The sequence below is a fragment of the Sciurus vulgaris genome (assembly GCF_902686455.1).
Source record: "Sciurus vulgaris genome assembly, chromosome: 13".
Classification (NCBI taxonomy): domain Eukaryota; kingdom Metazoa; phylum Chordata; class Mammalia; order Rodentia; family Sciuridae; genus Sciurus; species Sciurus vulgaris.
In genome coordinates, this window is record NC_136474.1 from 24,358,329 (window position 1) to 24,384,580 (window position 26,252).

The window sequence follows — 26,252 nt, forward strand, 5'->3', positions numbered from 1 at the left end:
TAAATAAATTGAAAAAGAGCTTATTTCTTGACCTTCTATTCATTTGTTTGTTTATCCATTTCAAATTTATATCAGCATCACTCCTGGATTCCCATGATAGTAAATTGTTTATAATCTACTACAACTGATTTCAATGGCTAAGCTGTCCCAAATGTGGTCAGAGGGCACTTTCTCAAGTCCCTTCAACAAGTTTCTACTCTGTTTTGAGCAATTCTTTCACAGAGCAAGATGATCCAGGCTCATCCTGTTTTCTCTACCCCATCTCTGAAATAGTCATTTTCCCAAGGAGTTGTGGTTTTTTCATGGAGAATGATAGAAATGGCATTCAGAAGTCAAGACCGTGAAGTTTCTTTGCTCAAGTCTGGGGTGCTATTACTTCAAGGCCCTCTCAGCAGCGAGATGTGTCCCCACAGGTACGTTAGCACACTACACACACAGCACACACACACAGAGGCACCTCTATTTGTATTTTATATTATCTATTGTATATATGTTGAAATCCACGAGTTCATGGTGACACCTCCATTTCTAATCTAATTATATTACCCCGCGGTACTATAATTTGGTCTTCCTTCTTTCCTTATGGATAACCCCGTTGTCAACAGGAAACCTGGCTTCATTATCCTCAGTGGATTTACATGTTTCCCTTTCCCCAGGATGTAACCCGTCTTCTACCCCCATGGCCACTCCCTCAACCCCATCCCTGTGCACCCCAGTGGACTTCATGACCCTGGCATTATAGGGTCCACCATTCTGGGCTGCTCAAGGGAGGTTAAAAGAACCAAGTGAAACTGTTTTAAAGAAAGTAGAGATGAAGAGAAAGAGAAGAAGAAGAAGGAATTTTTGAACACAGGAATATTTTGAATATCACCTGAGAAGTTTTGTTGAGAAAACAACATGAGGAAATGCCCTGAAGCGTCTCAGAAATGCACCCACGTCTGGAGAGAAGTGGAGGGCTGATGTGGCCTGCCAGGGAGGAAATGATCCAGAGGAAAATTTAGAAGTGTGGAATTCTCAGAGACCAGTGCTCGAGGTCAGAACCTCAACAGACAGGCAAAGGAGCTCCAAATTTCAGGGAGCCCAGGCTGAATTGCGAGAATAATTGAAAGCCCATGATGTCCTGATGTAAGTATGGGACACACATCATGTTGCGATATGACCCCAGTACAGGACACTTAACAGAATTGTTGAAGAAGAAAACAGCAGAGAGAACAGTTGATCAGACACAGCACAAGAGACCCCTCCTTCACCAACTCGAGACATGGGGAAAACTGATAGATCCACAGGCCCTTCGCCCACAGACAACTAAAACTCAGGCATATTCTGGGTGATAAGTTTTTTAAATTGAAGGATGACAAGTCAAGAACTGTGAAGCATCTGAGATTCCACCCCACTGTACCTGGCCACAGTTTCACAGAGGCTGACAGAAAACACACATTTCTGGGTTGGAATCAAAGGACTTTATTATTCACCATGAGATTTGGGAGCATCTCAGTGTGAGCATGGTGGCCTTGCACGGAATCTCTGACAGCCATGTGATTGGTGTGTGATGCTACACACATGGAGAGTCGCAGATGAGGATCCCAGGGACAGGAGCCCAGAACTTTCTGAGCAAGCAGCAAACAGGACAGAGCCCTCCTGTCTGGGGACTGTGAGTCACTGACAGTGATGATACATTCTCCTAGAGCTACTCCGTTTCCCACACGAGCACAGAAACTGCCTGGTGATGCCATACACTCTGACACACAGGGATGCTCAGCATCCACATCTCTCAGCAGTATCCTCCTCATATTAAGGGAGAGAAGTAAAAATTAATAGTCTCAGCTGTCTCCAGAGCAGCATATGATGCTAGTGAATAAGAAACATTTGAACTTCTCCTAGGGAAAGAGGTCTCTATGTCAAGCTAACTTGCTGTTCATGTACGAGGGCAACAGGCAGAACCTCACAGGTTTGAAGGAATTCTGGGAATGTGGTACCAAGGAGCCCTGGGTGGGTGAGGAAAACCTTGACCATGGAGTTCAACCTTGAATGAAAATCCCGCAGGAAGGAAGACAATCTAACACTAGACTCCATGAAGGTGAAGTGTGTACAAGGGTCTAATAAAAGAAAGTGGGACTCTGTATTTCTAGCCATTAAAGGTGTCCTGAGAGTGTAAGGGCAGTAAACCAGCATTCCCAAGCATTCCCAAACTCAGGAAATACTTCCCTTAAGAACTGTTTGGGAAGGAAAACAATAAATGGATGATACACCAGTCAACCAAATATTAACATTAAAATGAAGGTAGTTCATTCTCTGTGAATTAATGCAGGTTGAGCATCCCTAATCCAAACATCTGAAATCTAAATGCTCCAAATCCAAAACGTCTTGACGCCACAAGTGGAGAATTCCACACCTGGCCTCACATGACAGGTCACAGTCAACACACTTACACAAAGACATTGTATGGAATTACCTTTGGGCTCTGAGTATAAGGTGCACATGAAACACAGTGTCATTAGACTCGGGTTGCCTCTCCAAGAGCTCTCATTAATGTGTAGGCTGACATTCCCAAGTCTGAAAACTTCCACATTCCAAAACACCTCCAGTCCCAAGCATCTCAGATGAGAGATAATTAATTGGCTCTTCACTATGAAATGTTGATCTTTAGCATGGACACATGCTTTTCTACCTCTATGCTCATTATGGTTTGGATCTGGAATATCCCCCAAACGCCCCTGGGTCCCCAGCCTATGGCACTATTAAGAGGTGGTGGAGCCTTCAGCAGAGGCGACCTTGTGGGAGGAAGCTAGGTCACTTGGGGTGTGCCCTTGTGAAGGGGTACTGGGGCCTGGCCCCTTCCCGTCTCTTTGCTTCCCAGCTGGACAGCCTCCTCTGCTCCTCCCTCCCATCATGACACACAGCCACCACAGGCCCAAGCGACAGGGCCAAGTGACCATGGACCCAACCTCCAAAACTGTGACTCAAAATAAACCCTTCCTCCTTTCAAGTTATTCATCTCAGGTCTTTGGTCACAGCAAGAGAAAGCTGACGGGTACAAGGATTTTCTGTTATCTGTTCTGGTCCCACCTCTGCCATTAATTCTCTCTCTGGCCAAAATAAGGACACTTACTTACTTTTAAGTAATCAAAACATGTTATTGTAAAAAGAAAACTCCTTTTCTTGCCACTACTTACTGTCCCCCTGGCAGAGCAGAGGCCCCAGTGTATAAACAGCTTCAGAGTGTGGCTGGCCCCTGTCCGTCATCGCAAGTTGAGTGACTGGCAGGTGCTCCTTATGGGCAAGGACAATGATGTCACTAGTCCTGGAAAACAGCAAAGGAACCCTTAAGATGATTGCAGCAGACATACAGACACAACCACCTCTGATCTCTTATTACAATTTGAAACTAATATTGCAGGACTTAATTGAGCACTTACAAAGAGTTTTGGTATTGTGAGAGCAGAGAGACTGTTGAAATCTAAATCACACTTTCTCTGCATGTGATTGTGACCCTGCAGGTCATGCAACCTCTGCAGCAACTGCTCAACTCTGCCACCAAAGTGCGACAGCAGCTTCAGGCATTAATGATGGGCATGATGGTGGTGTGATAAAAATTTACGGGCACTGAAATTTTAATTTCATGCCAGTTTTATGTATCATAAAATACCCTTCCTTTCAATGACTTAAAAACATCAAACATCTTTTAGTTTGTGGGCCATACAATAACAAACAGGTCGGTGGGCAGATCTGACCCACAGCGGTAGTTGATCAACTTCTGATCCATTTGCCAATCCCTGAACTCACCAAGCACAGGGAAGAATGGGGGCAGATAAAGAAGGTGGTCATTTTGCAAGCAAAGGATAATTTTCAAAATAATTAAGTATATAATTGCTCTCTAGAAATGAGTCTCAGGATACTACTTAAGTGATTATCAATTACAAATATAAATAGTGGGGGGTGGGAAATAGCTCAGTTGGTAGAGTGCTTGTCTCGCATGCACAAGGCCCTGGGTTCAATCCCCAGCACCAAAAAATAAACAACAAAAACAAACAAACAAACAAATATAAATAGTAACAGATTTAGATCTTTTATCATTTTATGATAATTTTGTCATTAAAATTTTGAAGTCTTTTTATGGTTATTCGGTATTTCTTTCCTTGATAACTTTGTAAATTGTAAAATGAAACCTACAGATCAAAACTGAACTAAATAGGATACCTTTATAAGCAATTCGCGGACTCATATATGGGAAAGTTCTGCGAAATGCTGAGCCCAATTTTCCAGTGGACAAACACTTGGCATCAGCTTCTGTGGATTGGACACTGAGTGTGGCATTGTGGACACCCTGTGGAAAAACAGTGTCTGCCCCCTGAGCGCATGGCCCACTGGGCACTGTGGACAGTAACCGTTATAACCATTGTCACCGTCCTCCCCATCTTCCCGTGTGTGAGTGGGAAATACAAGCAGGTCTGGAGGAGCAGCGGGAGGCCCTGGGGTCCTGGTCACAGCTGTGCCACTCATATTCTCTGACCAAAATAATGGCATAAATCTATTCTTTGGCAACTTGTTTATGTTTTATTTTCTGTGACTTAATTGTATTTTGATTCAGAGACAAAACCCTCTTATTCCAGGTCCTTGTTTTGATACAGAATTTCTATAGAATCTAAAAAAATACTCTTGTCTTTACTCATTTCTGAAGCTTTCCTTTGCATGGATTTACTGCAAAAGATCAGAATAATTAATATTTAATCATTTAAGTCCTTTCATAGTTGCAAAAAGTAAAGTTTTCTAAAATATTTATTAAATACTTTAGATATCAAAGCTTGAAATCTGAAAAGATAGAAATGAAATAAAACGACTATATTAAGATTTTTCATCCTGTCAATAAATGAAGTAATCCGTAATGCATAAAAGAGGTATCAATTAATGTGAGTTAGGTACTCTGCAATATGTGAAATCTTTAATGATAAAGAAAGATTATTTCTAAAATCCAGACCAACATCCCATAGCCTTACCCTAGTTATCTGTGTTTGTGCAAAGAACAGAGCATGGGTTATGAATTGCCACCATGATTTAGCTTTGGAGTGGACTGATGGTAGGCAAGCGGAAAGAAGTCTCCTAGGAAATGGGCAGGTCAGTCTGGGAGATGCTGTATGAACATAATAGGCCAGAGAAGCACTTCCATGCCAGCAATCACCATTTCATGAAGGTAGTCTAGCAGGGGAGATGGAATTCTACCAGCTGTGGTGGAGAGTGATTGAATTTTAAAAACTTGCTTTGCATAAAAACTCCAAGTTCCTTCCATTTTTAATACTGCAAACAAAATACCAGCTTGTGTAAGGTGACACTGTAGGGCATCTCAGCTGCATTGGAGGAAAGACTGGTTTTTTCCCCCCATTGTTTTGGAAAGCTCCCAGTGGAGCATAGGAATAGCTGACGTTTTCGACCAACTTTCTTGCTGGTACAGGCAGATCCCAGCCTTTGCAGATTTAGAGAGAATACTGAAGATCTGCCATAATTTCCAGACTTTCACAAAATTTCTTCATCAATTGGGACTTTTTTTTTTTTTTCTTTTCTCCCTATTATTTTCTGAAGTTTATACAACAGGTAAAGTATCCCTAATCTGGGCTGGGGATGTAGCTCAGTTGGTAGAGCGCTTGCCTCACAAGCACAAGCCCCTGGGTTCAATTACCAGCACCGCAGGGGGAAGGAAAAAAAAGTATCCCTAATCTGAAAATCTACAATGGAAAAGTTCCAAAATATAAGACATTTTGAGCACCAACATGATGCCACAGGTGGGAAATACCAGTCACAGGTCCCTTCAGGCGGTGTGTATAGAGGGCTCAGACTGGAGTCCCTCACCGAGATATCTCGTTAGGATTTCGCAAATATTCCAAACTTTCCAACTCCAAAATCTGGTGCCAAGCATTTTTGATAAAGAATACCGAACCTGGATACAGCCTAAACATGTGGAGAGTGTGTTTCTAGGTCCAATAACCTCTTGCAGTAGTCTTAAACATTCAGTAAGAGGACTTTCAAAGACTTTTTGCTGGAAAGTTCCCATTGTTCTAGAAATTATACTTTCTTAGAAATGGGATAACTTCTAAGAACTACCATTGTTTACCAGGAGATTTGATCTAATGCAAAGCAGAGCTATAAATTTAGGGGGCTGTTGAGAAAGCCAAGGAAAACTGCTGAGTCCACCTTAATACTGAATAACTGTTTTGGGAACGAGGTCAGTAATAAAACAATCGTCACGGGCTACAACTAATCTTAAAATTTAAAATCTTTCCAGTTTTTCAACTTGTGCTTCATTGACCTCTTGCCTCTCTCCTGGCCAATTCAGCATTAATTAACTGCTACTGTAATACAATTTGTCTTGATATGTGCTGGGACCTGTATCATCGCCTTGGTCTTCATCTTAAAAATCATCTTGCTTATTCTTTCACTCTGAATTTCCATATGGATTTTAATATCCACTCGTTGCAATCAGAAAAACACATGGTATTTGTTTGGAATGTGTTAAGTGTATATGATAATTTTGGGAAAATGACATCTTTAAAAGAGAGCTTTCTCAATAGCAGTGTTATTGACATTTGGACTGCATAGTTTGAGCCATGGGGTTGTACAATGCATTGTAGGATGTTTAGCTTTTTTTTTTTTTTTTTTTTTTTGGTACCTGGGGCCCTTTACCACTGAGCCACGTCCCCACTCCTTTTTTAGAGACAGAGTTTTACTGAGTTGCTCAGGGCCTGGCTAAGTAGATGAGGCTGTCTTTGAACTCACAATACTCCTGCCTTAGCCTCCTGAGCCTGTTATAACTTATTAGAGGCACAGAAACATTCCTTTCTTTGTGAACACAAAACTATCTTCAAATAAAACAAGCATCCCCCAGGGATCAAAAGCATACTTGATTAAAGACTACTGCTTTAAGCTACTGGCTCATAGAATCTATGACAGTAGCAAATTAATCTATTTATTTGACTGGCTTAATAAGTTTTAATAATTTTTTTCATAAAAGTATTAGACTTATTCTACAGAACTTTACATTTTTTAAACACAGCAAATAGTTCTAAGTCTTATAATGTTAATTAATTTATGCTTTTATGGATAGTCAAGTAACTTCTCTGCACTGATAGATCACAAATTTAGCAAACTAACTGAATTCTTATTTATTCCAATAGTATTTCATTATATTATCTTCAATTTTCTGTGTAGGCAATCATGTCATCCATAGGCAATGATGGCGGGTGTTTCCTCTTTTACAATCTTTTCATCATTTGTGTGTGTGTGTGTGTGTATGTGTGTTTGTAACTGGCACATGTATGAGCTTTTAAGAAATATATGATTGTTACTGACTTGTAACTAAATTAAGGACAAAATCCCTACCATGAGAATTCTTTAAGATTCGCAAGATTTCACTCATCTGCAAAATGTTCTATGCAAGCTTGAGAATGATGTATATTCGATAATATATGGATGCAATGTCATTTCTTAATTTTAGTTCTGAAATACTCTCACCTGTTTTCACTTAGAGGCCTCCCCAAAATATGTTAAAATCTTCCTGTGTTTTGGGTGATTTTCTGTTCCCTTTTGCTTCATTGCTAATTCTTCCTTGATACCTTTTTTAAAAAAAATTATTTATATATATATATATATATAGTTGCTGATGGACCTTTATTTTATTCATCTTTATGTGATGCTGAGAATTGAACCCAGTACCTCACACATGCAAGGCAAGTGCTCTACCACTGAGCCACAACCCCAGCCCCTCTTGATACATTTTTGATGGTGCACACGAGAGTTACTGGAGCATCCTCATGAACAAATCTCAGCATTAGACAGGGTCCAACTTTATCCCTGGCGTGCTTTTTATCTTTGACCTAATTCAGGTACGCTTGCTTCCTTTTGATGTGTATTTACCTGGTAAAAATGTCTTACCCTTTTACCTTCAACTCTGCTAGGTTTTTATTTCTCTCTCTCTCTCTCTCTCTCTCTCTCTCTCCCTCTCTCTCTCTCCCCCCCTCTTTCTCTTTTTTGGTTTCTTTAAAAAATCCAAAATGATAATGCCTAATGTCTGACTTTTAAGTGGACAGAGAGTTTCTTCACATTTACTGTGAATAGTGGCACTTTGCATATATTTAAACTAGCTTATGTTTTTCTTTATTTTTGTCCTTATTTTTAAAAGGACTCTGAAATAATCACAAAAATGTCCTAAAATAATAAATATAAAATAATAAAAAAATATAAAATAATATTATAGTTGCAGGGATCATCATAATCAGCAAAATAACTTGTGGATTTTTGAAGAAGCTGAATTCTATGATGTATGTATATTTTAGAGGCTGAATAAAATTCTCTTGAACAATGTGTACTATAAATTTATATCCATATGTTGACTTGGAGCAGAGTTTAATATTTTAAATTATTAGCGTGCCTTTTAAATATATGTGCTTTTATGATAAATATTTGGTATGCTGTAGTCACTGTAGGAAATTGATGGAAAATTTTTGCTTTAATTGGTGTGCTATCTAATTAAAAATGTTTTAAATGAGCTCCTGACTACGCAGGCAACTAACCAAGAAAAGGTAGCAGTTTATATTAACAATAATACCAGCCATATTAGTAGATATGCATATGAAGAGATAACAAAATAGCTTTCAATTTGCTTCCATTTAAAGATATATATTTTGTGTGTCCTGTAGGGTGATACACACCTGCAATCCAGCTACTCATGAAGCTGAGGCAGGAGGATCAAAGTTTGAGGCCAGCCTGGGCAACTTAGGGAAATCCTGTCTCAAATTAAAAATAAAAAAGGCTGGGGATATAGCTCAGAGGTAAAACCCCCCTAGGACCTATGCCCGGGACCACCCCCCACTGACACACACACACACACACAAAAGTTTTGCTGTAAACTTTCCACCAGGAAAAATTCACCTAACTCCTCAGCAATTAGTAAATTCCATTTTTATAAACTGATTAAAGTGAATTTCATTTGAAAAATTAAAAGAGAAATAGAAATTCCCCACCATTGCTCTTAAACACTCATTTACAGAACATATTCTCCAGGCATTGGGACAGAATTTGAAAATGGCTGTTTTCCTTGTGTTGAACGAGATCTGTCAACTGGAAGCTTCAAAGTAAGCAAAGTTACAAAGCAAACAACTCCATGATCCCTTCTTCTGGGATTAGGATGTGACTTTTTCAATCTGGTTTCCCCTTAAACTTTCCTGTCCATGCAAAGCCCAGGATGCTGCCACACAAGGGCAGCACTTGAGTGAACCGAGAGACAGGGCTAAGGCTGTCAGAGGACCTGGATCTCCTCAGCTTCCCAGTCCCCCTCCCTCAGTGGGTAGGAATGTCACTCAGTATAGATGGTTGTATTCTTCAAGTGACATGCTTCTCTGATTACTGCCACCAGCAAACGTGAAGTCCACAATCAAATAAGCACAGTCACAGAGTTTCTATACGTTAAAACAAAAAATTTCATTACATTCTTTGAACTAACTCTTACAAAGAAACTTTAATTAATGGAATTTAAAGACCTGAGAATTATAAGTGGCAAAATTTGAAACTATAGCTCAGGTTTTTTTGGTTTTCTGTTTTCCCTGTGATTCACTGAACTGCACTCACTTTTATAAAATGGGATGAAGCTGCATTGGGATTATAAATCAAAATGTTGAAAAGGCGCATCTCATAAATATTTGACTATTTTAAATTTTGAACTTGGGAAAGGGTAGAAATAATTTCCATGTAAGTGTAAAGTGTTCCACTTCCATTCTATTCAAAGGTGCTCTTCAAGTTCAACACTAATTTTTAAGTGATGCAAAACAGGTTTCATGCATGCAAGGTAAGTACATGGAACACCATGGAATCAAAATGACAAACTCCGTTTTCAGTAATCAAATTACTGATGAGATTGGATACTTTAGAGCAAAATCATTTATATGGACATCTAATTTGACCATTGAGATTTTTTTTTTAAAAAGAATGTACTCTATATGGTCTAGCTGTTTTATAAAAATGTTTTTTGATTTGCTGACATAAATTCAGAGACTTAAGACATTTCACATTACAAATAAAAAATAAAACCAATACACATTTCAATAATAACCTCAAAAGTTATTTCTACAAAAGGGAGCATTGCCTTCTCCAGGAGAAGTCTTAAAGTCACAATTTTCAAATCCCTCGAAATCCTATACTCTAGTTGTTTCAATGTGTGGTCTACAGAACACTTGGTGTTGCTCTAAAGAAGAGTTAATGGGTGTGGGACATGGTTGATTCCTTTTATGCAGGACCTCTTGGAGTTGTGATGTGTTAATGTTTGCCTGCAAATTCCTAACAGAATATGTAGTGTTATCTCCCAAAAACAGTTAAGACAAAGCTTTAGAAGGAGTTCACCTTTTGAATTATTGCCGTGAGTATACTGCATTGCATGAATACTAGTTTGATTAATTAAGTTGAACTTCAGAAATGGACGCTTGATTTCTAGTGACTGGGAGACTTACCAAGTGTGTCCAATTTAAGAAGAATAAAATGTACATTATCTGGTATTCACAGTGAAATAGTGAATCTTGGGTCATAACATTTAGATTAGTTGAAGATATTTCATCCAAACTTTTAAATTATTTGAACATACTTTAGTTACTTATTTGTACCAGTTCGTCTGATGTTTAATTAACTATGCAAAACTGAGGAATAGAAACTCCCTTTCTGTGTAGGGAAAGCAAGTGGAAATCACCATTGATCCTGGTCAGTGTCACAGCTGCAGTAATACTGAGAGTCAATGCAGTTCCCCTGTAATCCACAGGTGCACTTTTGAGCATCAGGCAGAGAACCTCCCCAGTAAGTGTGTGTTTCGTTGGTTCTTCCAGCCCACCAGCTCAGTGGGGTTCCATCTGAAAGAAAAGTATGAGAAAGGTGACATCGATTTTGCCTGGCCACCCCCATTCCAAAATAGTTCCCTTTATTCCCAAGTCTAAAGTGCATGTGTGTGTGTGTGTGTGTGTGTGTACGTGTGTGTGTGTGTAAGAGAGAGGATACACCTCACTTCAGAAGCAATATTTTACCCCTGCCAACAAAGATGATGTTTCTTTAAATATATGGGCCAAGCTTCCTCCCTCAAGTGTCTCGATATCTAGGTTTAAATAATTCCCATCGTCTATTTTTATGTTATTAGAAAATGAGTCCTTAACTTGTTTGTACATGGATATCACATATTCTCCATAAAAATAATATTCAGAAAACATTTGCCATCAAAACAACAGCAAGAGTAATTTATACACCCAGGATGCATCTGCTGGAGATGACAAATGCTCAATGAGAAAGTTCAATGTCATGCAGAAACACTGATCTATCTCCTCACATTTTTTTAAAAAAGAAACGTTGCTCTAAATTAAGCATTTGGAAAGCCATGGTACCCTCTGTCAGGACGCAACACATTTTTTGGAGTCATGTGTTTTTCTTGTACTGCAAGGTCTCGCTATTTATTTGGAGGCTAAAGAGCAGGCACTGACAGGTCTTCTGCAAGCCTCAAGTGGACACGATGCTGAGAAACAGCCTGCCTGGTGCAGATGTCCCCTGCCATTTCCCCAACGCTGGCTATGGTCAGATGACAGAGCCTGGCGCAGCCTCAGCTCTACAGAACTATATGTTAAGATCGACATGCTGCTGGGGTGGGGGCCCGGATGCACGTCACAGTGAGCCCAGGATGATTACAGAAGCATGTGTGCAGTTTATCCATCTTACAAAGAGGAAGGTACGGGAGAAGATAAATCACAGTCATCAAAAAATTAGAGGATAAGGAAAATGGAATTGGATTGCTTCAATGAGTTTCTCAAATGTGCTTGGCCATTTGGTGCTGTATCTCAAATTTATAGGTTATTATCATTGGGCCTTGAATTGGGATCTGGAACTTGTCCCAGGTTCTACCTTACTGCTTAATACAACTCCATTATGATTCATTTATAGGTAAGATCTCTGCATTCATTATCATCACTTCCACCCACCCACACCCCAAAAGAAATAGAAAAAAAGTAATCCTGAGGAATTTATAGAGGAGTCAATATCTAGAATCTCTTAAAAATACATTGAAAGCTTATTACTAGGAAATAAGAGATACTCAGAAAAGTTAATATTCTTTTTCTCAAAATGCTCCTTTGAACATTACTTCCTTCACCATTACACTTGCCTAGATCAAAGAGGAAAATACTCACTATATCCTAGTGCACAAGGATAAGTTTCTACAAATCTCCCTGTAAAAGAGTAAAAAATAAGGTTTTGAGAGACAATAAAAATCTTTGGTCTTAAAGTGTTCTAGAGAACTATCAAAAGACTTCCAGGGGATTCCTGGACTGGTGAAGATGGTGTAGACTCATCTTTCCCTGCTTCTCCCCACTTAGTACAATGATAAACCCTGGAGATAAGATAAAAGAGAACCGCAGGAGATTCTGAAAGGAAGAAAGACGAAGGCTGACTGGTTGGGACACAGAGCTGGAGGAAAACTATCCCGATTTACACAGAATTTTGTTACAATTTCCCATCCATGTTAAAATAAAAAGTTTCTCAGACAGAAGAAAAATGATACAGATTAGAAAATTAGCTCTACTTATGTAATTAGAATGATACAGATTAGAAAAATAGCTCTATTTCTTTATAGAAATAAGGAGCATTAAAGAAAAAATAAATGAAGCTAAAATAAAATATTTTGCCTTATTCTTAATTGATGGGATACAGAAGAGTTAGTTCAAAATAATAATAGCAAAAATGTATTGGGTGATTATAGCTTAGGGATAAGTAAAATTAGTGACAGCAATCTGATAAGGGATGGGATAGAGGACTTGGAAATACTCTGTTATAAATTACTAACACCATCAATGAAGTGGAACAACATTATTTGAAATGGAAGAAGACTGATCATAATGTACATTTCATACTCAATAGAAATCACCTAAAAGTTAAAAATAAATACATGCTAGGAGAAGAGAAAAGATGGAAATCATAAAAGGCTCAACTAAAACCAGAAAAGAAAAAACAGGAGTTGAAAAAGAGAGAGAAAACAAGGACAATTAGGTTTGAAGATGGTTTGTCCCCCATGGGTTCAGGTGTTGGGCTTGGCCCTGAGTCTGGCAATGTGAGGGAGGTGTGGACCTTTCAGAAGAGGGGTCTAGTGACTCGGGTTGCTGCTTTTGGGAGACATCAAGGTGGTTCCCATAGGATCTTCATGGGAGTGAGTTGTCGTAAGGCCACGCCCGACCCCTGAGCCTCTCTCTTTCTCTGGTTTCCTGTTTGATGATGTGATCTCTGTTTCCCACATGCACTCCCAGCATGGTGTCATCCACCAGGATATGACAGTCATGGGGGGGGGGGGGAATCTCATCAACTTGAGTAAATGCTGACATCATGCCCTTCAATATCCAGAATTATGAGCTAAATAACCTCTTTTTCCTATCAAGTATTTTGTTATGGTAATAAAAAGCTGACTAATTCAGCAGCAAATTAAAAAGAAGAGTTGCAAAATGATAAATAATAACCCAAACATCAATGATTACTTTTAATGCAAATGGCCTAATATGCCAATTAAAACACAAAGACTATTAGAGTGGACAAAAAACAGGATCCAATTACATGCTGTCTACCAAAATCCCTTTAAGTATAAAATGACAGATAGATTAAAAGTAAAGGGATAGAAAGCATACACCACGCTAAAACTAATCAAAAGAAAGCTAGGGGCTGGGGTTGTGGCTTAGTGGTAGAGTACTTGACTAGCATGTGTGAGGCCATGGGTTCAATTCTCAGCACCACATATAAGTGAATAAAATAAAGGTCTATCAACATCTAAAAAAATTTTAAAAAAAAGAAAGCTAGAGTACCTGTATCAATTTCACAGACAATTTCAGAGCAAGGGAAATTAATAAGGATGACAGGGTTACTGCACAATGATAAAGGGGTCAATTAAGAAGACATGGCAATACTTAATGTGAATGCACCAAACAACAGAGACTCAAAATAGCAGAGCAGAAACTGACAGAACTCCAAAGACAAAGAGACAAATCCACTATTATTACTGCCATGAAACTTCAATATCCTTCTATTAGGAATTGACAGGACCAGCAGGCAGAAAATCATTAAGGATATATTTAAACTAAACAGCACCATCAATCAACTAGATCTATTGACATTTATAGAATACTTCACCCAACAATGCAGAATACAGTCTTCTTGGGTACACATGCACAATTCATTAAGTTACACCACATTGAAACTCATAAAATACATCTTAATGAATTTAAAAGAAGATAAGTCATACAAAATAGATAGGAAGGGAATCAAACTAGTAATAGTACAAAGACATTTGGAAAATCCAAAAGTATCTGAAGGGTTAAAAATACACTTCTAAATAAAACATGGTCAAAAAAATTTTTCTAATAAGAAAAAACATGTTCTTAACTAAATGAATATGAAAACAGAACTTAATGAAATTTGTGATATGTAGTGAAAGCAGTGCTTAGAGGGAATTTATAGCATTATATGCCTATATTAGAAAAGAAAAAACATCTAAAGTCAATAATCCAAGTTTTTTTCTTAGAATGCTATGGGTGGGGAGCCAATTAAATCCAAAGTAAGAAAAACAAAGGGAATTAAATTTACAGAAGAAATCAGAAAAATTGAAAGCAAGAAATTAATAGAGAAAATCAGTGAAAGAAAACCTAGTTCTTTGAAAATATCACAAAATTGATAAACTTTTAGCCAGGCTAACCATGAAAAAGAAAGGAAAGATAGAAATTGCTAATATTGGAAATGTAAAAGATAGAAATTGCTGATATTGAAAATTCTATCAATCCGATGGACATTCAAATAATATTAGAGGAATACTTTGAACAACTCAATGTGCACACACTTGATAATTTATGTGAAATGGAGCAATCACTCAAAAGACACAATCTACCAAACCTCGCTCAAGGAAGAATGATCTAGACAGGTCTGTGTTATGGGTTGAATCGTGTCCCCCAAATAAGCTATGTTGCAGTCTTAACCTTCCATATCTCGGAATATGACCTTATTTGGAAATATGGTCTTTATAGAGGTAATTGAATTAAGATGAAGTCATTAAAGCGGGCTCCAATTTAATGTGACTATCTTCTTATTTTAAAAAAGGGAAATATGGACGCTGAGCTAGACACACACAGAGGAAAAATGATGTGAAAATACCCAGAGAATATCATGTCAAGTTGGGAGACAAGTGATTAATCCACAAACCAACAGATGCCAGGGGTTTCAGAGGGCCACAGCCCTGTCAACACTTTGGATCTTATATGTCTAACCTTTAGAACTACAAGACAATGAATTTCTCTTATTTTAAACAATGCCATGTCTGGGACTTTGTTACAGAATCTCTAGGAAAACAAGACAACTTTTATTATTAAGTGAAATGAGTCAAGAATCAAAAACTTTTCCAAAACAGAAGGTCCAGGCCCAGATAATTTCATCTGAAAATTCTACCAGACATGATACCAATTCTCCCCAATGTGTTCCAGGAAATAAGAAGGACAGTCAATATGTCCTACCTTATTCCAAAGGTCCACATCATCCTAATACCCAAACTAGGAAACACCTTATTCCAAAGGCCCACATCATCCTAATACCCAAACTAGGAAACACATTACAAAAAGAAAGAAAGAAAAAAAAGAAGAAGAAGAAAGAAGGAAAGAAAGAAAGGAAGGAGGGAGGGAGGGAGGGAGGGAGGGAGGGAGGGAAGGAAGGAAAAGAAAGAAAGAAAAAAGAAAAGAAAAACATCTCTCCTAAACATAGACATTGAAATCTTCAAAAATATTAAACCAGCTGAATCCAACAATATGCAAAAACAATCATGCCTTGCAGTCAAGTGGGATTTATTTCTGCGTATGCCTTGAACATCACAGAATTAATTAATGTCATTCCTCACATCAACAGGTTAAAGAAGAAAAACCATATGGTCCTATGAATGGATGAAGAAAAAGCATTCAACAAATCCAGTAGCCATTCATGATAAATAAAACTGTCAGCAGACTTGAAATAAAGAGAATACCCATCCGCTTGGTGAAGAGCATCTAAAAGAAACCTTCAGGTAGCATCATTCCTAAAGATGAGGGACAAGATGATTCCCAATGAAGACTGGGAACAAGAAAAGGGTATCACTACTCACCACTGCTTCTCCACATTGTACTGGAAGTTCTGGGTAACATAGTAAGCAAAAAAGGAAATAAAAGTATATTGATTATGAGGGAAAAATAAAACTATCTTTTTTCACAAATAACATGGCTGTCTAGACATAAAATCCCTAAAAATCTCAACAATAACAGGAATATCTACAACTAAAAAGTGTTTGGCTCAAGATTTTCTGCAACAATATAACTGAAATATGAAATTAGAAGCATATTTTCCATTATCTATAAAAATTAAATATTTAGGTGTGAATTAACAAAATCTATATGAAAAAAGTATAAAATCCTGAAGAAGGAAATCAAAGAAGAGCTAAATGGAGAGATATTCCATGTTCATGGATAAGAAGAACTTAGAGTGTGAAAGTGTAAGATCTTCCCAAACTGATCTTTAGATTGAATACAAGCCCCATCAAAATACCAGCAAGTTTCTTTGTTGACAATGACAAACTGATCCTAAAGTTTATATAAAAAGGCAATGACTCACAATATCCAAAACACTACTGAAGAGGAACAAAGTCAGAAGACTGACACCACCTGACTTCAAGACCTACTACAAAGCTATAATAGTCAAGATAGCATGGTCTTGGCAAAACAGGAGACAAGCTCACCAATGAAACAGAATAGAGAAATAAATACAGACCCACACAGACATAATCAACAGAACTATGAAAAAGAGTCAGGGCAATTCAATGAGGAAAGTACAGTTTTTCAACAAGGGGTATTAGAACAACTACCAATCCACATTAAAAAAAAGTGAATCTAGGCATTTTATACCTTTCACACAAATTAACTTAAAATGGATCACAGACCTAACTGTAAAATGCCAAACTCTAAAATTCTGGAAGGTGAAAGGAAAAAGTCAAGATGATCTTGAGAGCTCAATGAGTTTTTAGACACAACAGCAGAAGTACAATCAATGAAAATCATTTAACATATTGGAATTTGTTAAAATTTTTTTAAAATTTTCTAAAATGCAAAACACTAATCTAATTAAAGACTTGTATCCAAAACATGCAAATAATCTATAGAACTCAATAGTACCATAAAGAAGCAAGCAAGTCAATAAAAATTAGTAAAAATATCTGAATTGATACCAGAGCATATAAGATCTAATTATGATATACAAGAATATGCAAAGACCCTCAATATCCTATGCTATTAGCGACCTGCAAATGAAAACAATAATGGAATGCTACTTGTTGAAATGATCAACATCCAGAACACTGGCCTTGCTAAATGCTGGCAAGGATGTGAAGCAACAGGACCTCTCGTTTATTGCTGGTTGGAATGCAAGAGGGCACAGACACTTTAGAAGATAGTTTGGTACTTAATAGGCTTACCAGTGTCACCATAAGATCCAGAAATTATGCTCCAAGGCATTTAAGCAAATTAGTTGAAAGTTTATGTGGTCAGAATAACTCTCACTTATTACCACTATTCAAGACATTGTGATATTGGTGCAGGGATAGATATACAGATTATCAGGACAAATAAAGAACCTAGAATTGACCCACCACACAAACATGTCCAAGTGATGTTTGGCAATGTTGAAAATGGTAATTCAACAGAGGAAGGCCAGTCTTGCGATAAATGACTTGGGGCAACTGGACCTTCATAGGCAGAGAGGGAAACTGGACCAAACTCCTGCCACCCTACACAGAAATCATCCCAAGTAGAACATAAAACTAAAAATAAAATATAAAACCATTAGAAAAAAAATCTTTAGGATCTGGGATTAGAGAAAGAGTTCTTAGACTTAACACCAAATGTACAACCCACAAAAGGAAAAAAATGATAAATCAGAATTCATCAAAAGGAAAACTTTTGTTAAAACACAAGGAGAACATGGAAGAAATCAAATTCTCAGAAACTGGAAATGGTGAGAATGTAGGATCTTGTGGCCTCCCTAGAATCTACTGTGGCAGGGCTTTTTCCTTGATAAAACTAAACATGCAATTACCCAACAATTGCACATTTGGCCATTTTGACCCAGGGAAATGACAGTGATGATCACACGCTCATAATCCGCACAACGTGCTAATGGGGCTCACGGGGACTGTGCTGGGTGGAAAAAGTCCGTCCCCCAAATTTACCACTCTCCGTTCCATTAAGGTAACATTCTTAAAATGGAAAACAAATGGGGAAGTGATCAGTGGTTGCCAAGGGTTACAGACCGACGAGCAGGGTGGTTACTGAGCAAGAGGAGGAGGCTCATGCCAAAGGAAATCTTGTGTATCTTGACTGACAAGGTTGTGATTTTGCGAGATGTTACCCCTGGGGAACTGGGTAAAGGTACTCAGGTTCCCTTGATGATTTCTCACAGCATGTATGAGCCTGCAGATATCTCAAAAAATTTTAAATTAATTAAAAATAAAACGAGAAAATCCGAAGAGAAAACTTTGTTGTTGTTTTTTTTTTTTTTTTTTTCCAAAAGAAAATAGAACTGTCAATGACCGGAGTAGAATATTTTATTTCTCAATTATTTTAGCACCTAGAACAGTAGTTTCCAAAAGATCACCTGAAGATCTTTTTAAAAATTCCAAACCCAGGCTGTGTCTCAGATGAGTTAAATCACATTTTTCCATATAAGACTCTTACAAAGTCAAATGTTACTTCATTTACAGTGTCGCAAAGCATAAGATTAAAGCTCTTTCTGACTTACTTGTACATGCTGTAAGGCAAAGCGGATCGGAGCTTGCATCCTAAGGAAAATCTAGCCCCTCGTACCCTCCTATGTCTTCTCTTCCCTAATCAGGAGCTTCTGGAAATTTTAGGTTCATTCTACATGTTTGTCTAGGTTAAGTTTATATTTTAAATTTTCCAGTGGCCCCTTTGCCACAGTAGCTCAAAGACATAGAAAAAGGACACTATATTTTTCCTAAAGTAGATTTCAAAATTCATCTTATTTCACTTTTAATTACCCATTCTCCAAATTCTTCTTGTATCTAAAAGTAAAGTCACGTGGTCAAAAGCAAGCGAATGCATTAATTGAATACTAGCCCCATTGGGAGGGTCTGTGCACACCTGTGTATTGTCCAGGCTTCAGGCTGGTTCATATGCAAGGTGCTTGCTCAGTGACTCACTAGGAAATGATCTTTACTGCTTCCATCAGAGGGTCACACCCATGTGACACTTCTTCTCTAAACCGTGCATTCCCTGATAACTATCTAGTATCGGTCCTCCTGGTCTGGTTTACTATAATTATCTTTCTCATTGATTAAACTTCAACGATGATGAATTAGCAAATAATTGAACCTGGTAATGACGACTATAAATATAAAAACTAGAAAGCTGGGAATGAGGATTACTTATTTCCTAACCTTTATGTAGTTTATCTCATTTATGTCGGAAACTCCATAAGATCAGTTCCATGTCTCTGAAGAAGAAACAGATGCAGAAAAGCAATTATTTAAATTTCTGCAGATGCTACAGAATAGAAGTGGACTTCAAACTCAGGCATGAGATGAAACAACTCCTTCGCTCTTTTCAATCGTCTGAACCAGCTGAGAGGCATCCAAAGAAGACTAAGATCATCTGAGAAGGGACCAAAGTAATGATTGCCTACATCTAGTGCAAAGGGTATGATTCAAGGGTGAAAGGCAGGAAGGGGCCATCCAGGTGGAGGAAGTAGCAGAAAATTTCTGGCATAGAGAATACTGTGGTCTGGAATATTCCACAGGGGCCAAGTGACCAGGAGAGACGCGGATTAGGGGAGGCAGCACAGGTCTGTGACAGTGATTCTGAATGACCCATCTGCAACTGAGAGTCACACACCAGTGTTTTCCAACTCATTTGAATAGAAGATTGTAGATTGAAATTTTAAGAGTGGTTTTATTATGCTGCTAACGTAGACTATTTTAGATCAGTGGATTTCTTTTAAAAAAATTCAGTATTTATTATTGAAAATAAAGTACTAGGAAAAAAAAAAAAAAAAACAACCCATAGAAAGACTTTACTGGGGAGCAGCGGAGGGTTCTGTAAGAGATCGTGGGAGTTCCTAGGAGGGAGAAACATCTGCTTAAAAGAAGAGGGTTACCATGCAAGCAGGGCTTCCTCAAAATAATGGGCATATTCCCCAAGATAGTGGAGAGAACTTGTAGGGAAGGAAGACAGAAAGGAAGCAGAAAACGTCTTGTAATAACTTCCATAATTATTTCATCTTAGACCTAACAGGAGTGGTGGGGCGGGGAGTAACAGTGACAGCGGGGCGCACTGAGACAATCTGGAGGGAGGACTCCAGCGTCACAGGCCGATTTACGGGAGGACTTTGCAAAGAGCGAGGAGGCAGTATTGGTCCCAGTTGGTCCCCAGGAAGAACTGTCAATCCTCACCCATCGTAAAAAAACCACTGTCCTCGGATTGTCAATAAGCTAGCGCATGTTATTAGCAAAGTTTCTTTGATTAAAACATAAAAAATAAAAAAGACGACATCTGTGGCCAGTCCCGCGCATGCACGCTGAGCGTCCGTCACTGTCACTGCCGGAGGGACCGCGCCTGCAGCAACACCGGGCTTACCTCGCAGGGCTGACCGCCGCCCGGAGCCGCAGCGCAAGGCCAGCTGCTGCTCACAGCGCTCCGCCAGGGCCACCGCGGCCCGCAGCTGCCCCACGCTGGCCGCGTACGCGAAGGTCACCGAGCCTGCGTGTCCCCGGGGGCCGCCTCCTACGGTCACCTGGTCTGGGCCACCGTGACGCACCACCGTCCACGCGGCGTCTGCTGAGCAGAAAGAGGCAAAGAAGAGGCGGCACTGAGCGGAGCAGCCAACAGGGATGCCAAAGCCAAAGCACCTTTCATTTGAATTAAGTTTTTAAGTTTTTCCACCTTTTCACTGGTGCCTTGTCGTTGGGCATAATGATGGGATTTGTGGCTCCGTATTTGTCCATGCACACGATATAAAATACAATTAGGCCAATGTCGCTCTTCAGCACTCCTCCTCCCTAGCTCCTCCCTCCCCCTGGTCCCTTTTCTCTACTGACCTCCCTTTGCTTTTCACGGGACCCCCGTCCCCAACTTTCTTTCCCTTTCTCCTCTCTATCTTCCACACATGAGTGAAAGCCTATAACCCTTGACATTCTGAGTTTGGCTTATTTCATTGAACATAATGGTCTCTAGTTCCATTTTCCTGCAAATGACATCATTTCATTCTTCTTTGTGGCTGATTAAAACTCCATTGTGTATATATACCACATTTTCTTTATCCATTCATCTGTTGATGGTCACCTAGGCTGGTTCCATAGTTTGGCTATTTGTGAATAGTGCTGCTATAGACATGGGTATACATGTGTGTCACCACAGTATGCCGACGTTAATTCTTCAGGATAAATATGGAGGAGTGTATAGCTGGGTCATATGGTGGTTCATGCCTGGTCTTTTGAGGACACTCCATACTGATTTCCATAGTAGCTGTACTAATTTGCAGTCCCACCCACGGTGTAAAACTGTTCCTTTCCTCCCCATCCTCTCCAGTATTTATTATTGTGTTCTTGACCGCCACCATTCTGATTGCTGTGAGATGAAATCTCAGTGTGGTTTCGATTTGGGAAAATGCAAATCAAAACTACACTGAGATTTCATCTTAATTAAGTTTTTAATCAAAATTTGTATTACTGTGCGTTTGCAGTGAACTTTGGGGTTGGATTTGTTTAGCAATGCATTAGCCAGAATTCAGCCTCAATGAGAAAATATATTGGGAGAACCGACAATTTTTAATTTCTGTGACATGTCTAACAATATAATGTAAATGCCAACTTTCTAGATCTTAAAATCATTTTTTTACATCAACATGAGAATGAGGCTGAACTGCACATGTACATTTATCTCTTTTGCTCAGTATTTTCTTCATCTGTATGTGTGTCTATTTTCCTCATTATCAAAAAAATTTATAAAAGAAGCATTTGGGGATGATGTGACCTACAGACTCATGGAATACCACAGGAGGCGACTCTGTTCAAAGTGTGTCAACTGCTCAGTGAGCAAGCACTGAAGAATGACATGCCTGAGCATCTGATAGAACTGTTCCAGGCAGTAATCCTGACCATCTGTCCACCTGATAACAATTTCTAATGTATATCTGTCATGAAGATTACTTAAATTTGTTTTCTTTTGCTTTTGTCTTTGTTCTTTGTGGTACTGGGTATTGAACCCGGAGGCACTATACTACTGAACTATACCTCCAGCTCTTTACATATTTTTATTTTGAGACAGGGCTTCCCTAAGTTGTCCAGGCTGGCCTCCAACTTGCAATCCTCCTGCCTCAGCCTTCCAAGTAACTGGGATTATGGACTGTGTGCCACCACACCCAGCCATTAGATTTCTTTTGTTTTGATAAAATAAAAACAAACAAAACAACTCCCAAGGGAAGAACTTCGTGTTCTTCAGTTTTCCCACCAAGAAATCTCATGCCTGACAGTGTAAATTATCACCCAGCTGCACAAGTAGCTGTGGGTCAGTGGACAAGGAGCTGCCTTGAACTCTAGTTCAGCTACATTAATGCTGTCTGGTCTTTTAACCTCTAAAAACGACATATTTAGTATAATGGACACTTTACATAGGAGTTTTCCAAATTGTAGAGAAGGGGAAAAATTCATATGGATATAGATTTTTAAGAATTTAAAATCAAAGCAATGTAATAGGTTTGTTTTTTTGTTTGGCTTTTATTTTTGTTTTTTGGTACGAGGAATTGAATCCAGGGGCGCTTAACCATGAAGCCTAACCCGTTTTGTATCTTATTTTGAGAATGGTCATGCTGAGTTGCTGGGGCTGGCTTTGAACTTGAGATCCTCCTTCCTCAGGCTTCCGGGTCACTGAGATCACAGGCATGTGCCACTGCACCCGTCTATAGTAAGTTTTCTATTGAGAAATCACCCTCTCATCCTTCACATCTCAGGATTTTAATGACTGGTTTCCAAATGTGTGTGAGAGAAGTTTAAGTCTCACTGCTGATTACATATTCCTACCACATCAAAATAACAAACTGGGGCAGGAAAGCCAGAAAGCCACTGGAACAACCCTTGGGAGCAGACGCATCCCGGAAGGAACCTGTTCACTGAAGGAGGGAACACAGTCTTGAATTCAACCACCACTGGCCTGCTGCACTCACAAAGGGGCCACCAAGGTCTCCTGCAGCCGTTCCAGTTTCAAGGCTCCTTCCTCTAATAATGTTCTAAGCATGCATTTCTTTTCATTTCAGAGTTTTAAAAACCCTGGCTTTCCTGTTTGCATGCCACCTACTCTACGCTCACCTTCGGGTTTCTCCTATCGACCGAACTGAATACAAAGGCACCGCATATCACTCATTGGGGCCTGGGAGATGATCAGTCATGTGCCTTTGGGGTCCTGTGTCATGGTGTGATGGTCCTGGGTAGTTCGTGTAGGCTGCTGGTCAGTTTAACAGGTTTGCAGCCATGCACACTTACAGTGTAATAATAGAAAAATGGGTTGAAAATCTATCTATGAAACTGTTGTTCTAAAGAACAGAAGGGTGATCAGTGGGCACTACGAGATATGTACTCATGTTTACCAAACTTCACTTAAGTTACTGCTGCTTAGGATATCAGTAGTAAATGACCCAAGAAAGGACATGGATGACTATTGTTTCTCTCTTGGTTCATAATCTCTGTTATTAGATCGTAAGAATATTGGAACTGAGAAGGACGTTAAACAGCATCTGATATCACCCCCATATTATATTTGTAAAGAAACAGACCACAGTTTTAAGTAATCTGCACAGTGGAAACATGAAGAGTTGATTCCCGTGGGCGGAGTCTGGAGCTGGGCCTAGGAAGTTAATGGTAACAGAGGCCCAATGTGGCAAGGGCAGCACAGGTGACATCCTCCACCAATGGCTGTGCCCCCACGCCCTGGGGCCTCTCTTCTGGGCCCCAAAGGAGGCTGACTCTTAGTTGATCCCTGTTCTGCTTCCTGTAGCCCCAACAAAACTTCGAAAATTAAGCCCATTTAACTTCATGATTTGGCTGGCAGTATTTAAATAATAAATTTTACTCAGAAAAGTCAATGAAATCGATAACATCGGGTATGCCCAGGTATTAAAAAAAAAAGAAGATCCATCAAGACGCGTGAGTCTCTGTTGCCAGAAGCATACACATTGAAGATTGTTATCTTGGGGGTTTTGGTTGGTTGGTTGGTTGGTTGGTTGGTTGTTTTTTTTAGAGTTTATATCTTCCTCCCTTTTCAGGATAACTTCACAAGGTACAGAATTCTGAGTCAGTCATTTGTTGACTTTTTTAGTCCACTCTGTCCCTTAGATGTGGCGCTCCACTCTTCCTTCTACAGTTTCTGTTGAGAAGTCAGATATGATTCTTATCTTTGCTTCTGTGGAGGTAAACTGTTTTTTATAGTTGTCGTTATTGTTGTTTTGTTTTGTTTCTGACTTCTGTCAATGTTTTTTCTTTACCTTTGGTTTTCCACGATTTGAATGTCTATGTCTGGGTGTAGTGTATGTTGTTGGTGGTGGTGGCATATCCTGTCTTAGTGTCCTTTGAATTTCCTGGTTTTGGGATTGGTGAATTTATGAAAAATCCTAGTTGTTATTGCTTCAAACACAGCTTCTGTTCCTTTCTTTATTTCCCCTCCTGATATTTCTTTGGTAGCTGTACACAGTTCTCAGATATTCTGGGTTTAGTTTCTTGAGTCTTTTGTGTGTGTGTGTGTGTGTGTGTGTGTGTGTGTGTGTGTGTGTGTTAGGGGAAGATACTGGGGATTGAACTTACGGGCACTCAGCCACTGAGTCACATCCCCAGCCCTATTTTGTATTTTATTTAGAGACAGGGTCTCACTGAGTTGCTTAGCACCTTGCTTTTGCTGAGGCTGGCTTTGAACATGTGATTCTCCTGCCTCAGTCTCCTAAGCCTTTGGGATTATAGGTGTGAACCACTGCAACTAGCCAGCCTTTTTTTTTTTTTTTTTTTTTTTTTTTTTAAATCTCTTGGCTTTCAGTTTTGGAAATTTCTATTGTGATAGCCCCAAATATAGATTTCTTTCCTCTGCTATGTGCATTCTACTGATGAACTCATCGGAGACATTTCTTATTTTTGTTCCAACAGTCTGATCTCCAGTGTCCCTCTTTACTTCTTTTTTAGAATTCCCACCTCTGTGATTGCATAGCGCCTGTTCTTGCACGCTGTCTGCCTGATCCATTAGAGCATTAGCATATTAGTCAGGGTGGTTTTAAATTCCTGGTCTGCCAATGCTAACATCCCTTCCTTATCTGAGTCTGTTTCTAATGATCATACTTCCTCTTTGAATTGTTTTTTGCTTGTTTGTTTTGTTTTTGATTTTAGTATGCCTTGAACTGTCTCCCTAATAGGCATGATGCACTGGCTCACTGCTACCAACAGACCTTTAGTGAAGCAAGTAAGGTGCAGGGAAGGGGAGGGATCCTCTGACCCCATGATGAGCTGCGTCTCAGCTCCCTCCCCACCACCCTCAGGCCTTTCCCTTTCCTAAGGAGGCTGGGCTCTGAAAAACAGCCCAATACTTTAGGCTCTGACAATATTCTTTTTCAAGGGCAGGTCTTGTTAAGAAGAATTGAATGCTCAGGTGTATTTCAAAATGATTCTTCTGTAAGCATGAGGAGATTTTTCTCCAATATTCACTGTAAGAAACTGGTCAAGCTCCTCTAAAGTAAAGTTCACACAATTGTGAGGATCCTCCTATGACTGGAGGTCTTAATTCCCAGGCTGTTCTCCACAGGTATTCCAGCAATCTGTCAATCACAGTTTAGGTTTCCCCACCCTAGCGCTGGTTTACCTGGGTCTTTCTGCTAGTGATTCTGTGTCTGCCTGCTTCTCTCCAATCTGGAGGATAGCAGTCTGCCCTGCGACTTCACATCTTTGCCAGATCTAGGAAAGGTCATTAATTTTTCACTTTGTCCAGTTTTTTACTTAGTAAGATGGTGCCGTGACTTCCAAACTCCTTAGCAAGCCAGAAGGAAGCCACTGGTTCTTGAAAGCTGTTACTCTCCATGCATTTTCAGGCTGGTGGAATAGTACTTGACAACCACACCTTTTCTGATTGCTATTGCTTCATCAGCTATAAGCAACACAAACTCCA

The 26,252-nt window shown here is 39.3% G+C and overlaps 1 protein-coding gene across 6 annotated transcripts in view; it reads right to left on the bottom strand.

The window, feature by feature from the left end:
• The window catches only part of LOC306643356 (contactin-associated protein-like 3), a 212,697-nt gene that overhangs the window by 29,151 nt on the left and 157,294 nt on the right, over window positions 1–26,252 (bottom strand). For 5 of the 6 annotated variants that reach the window (XM_079109429.1, XM_079109425.1, XM_079109430.1 and 2 more), the window contains 3 exons: window positions 20,697–20,897; window positions 10,721–10,877; window positions 3,174–3,301 (listed from right to left, as the gene is read on the bottom strand). In XM_079109429.1, coding sequence (XP_078965555.1) covers window positions 3,174–3,301; window positions 10,721–10,877; window positions 20,697–20,897 — 486 coding nt within the window. The remainder of the gene's footprint in view (window positions 1–3,173; window positions 3,302–10,720; window positions 10,878–20,696; window positions 20,898–26,252) is intronic. The other variant, XM_079109426.1, reaches the window with a different exon arrangement.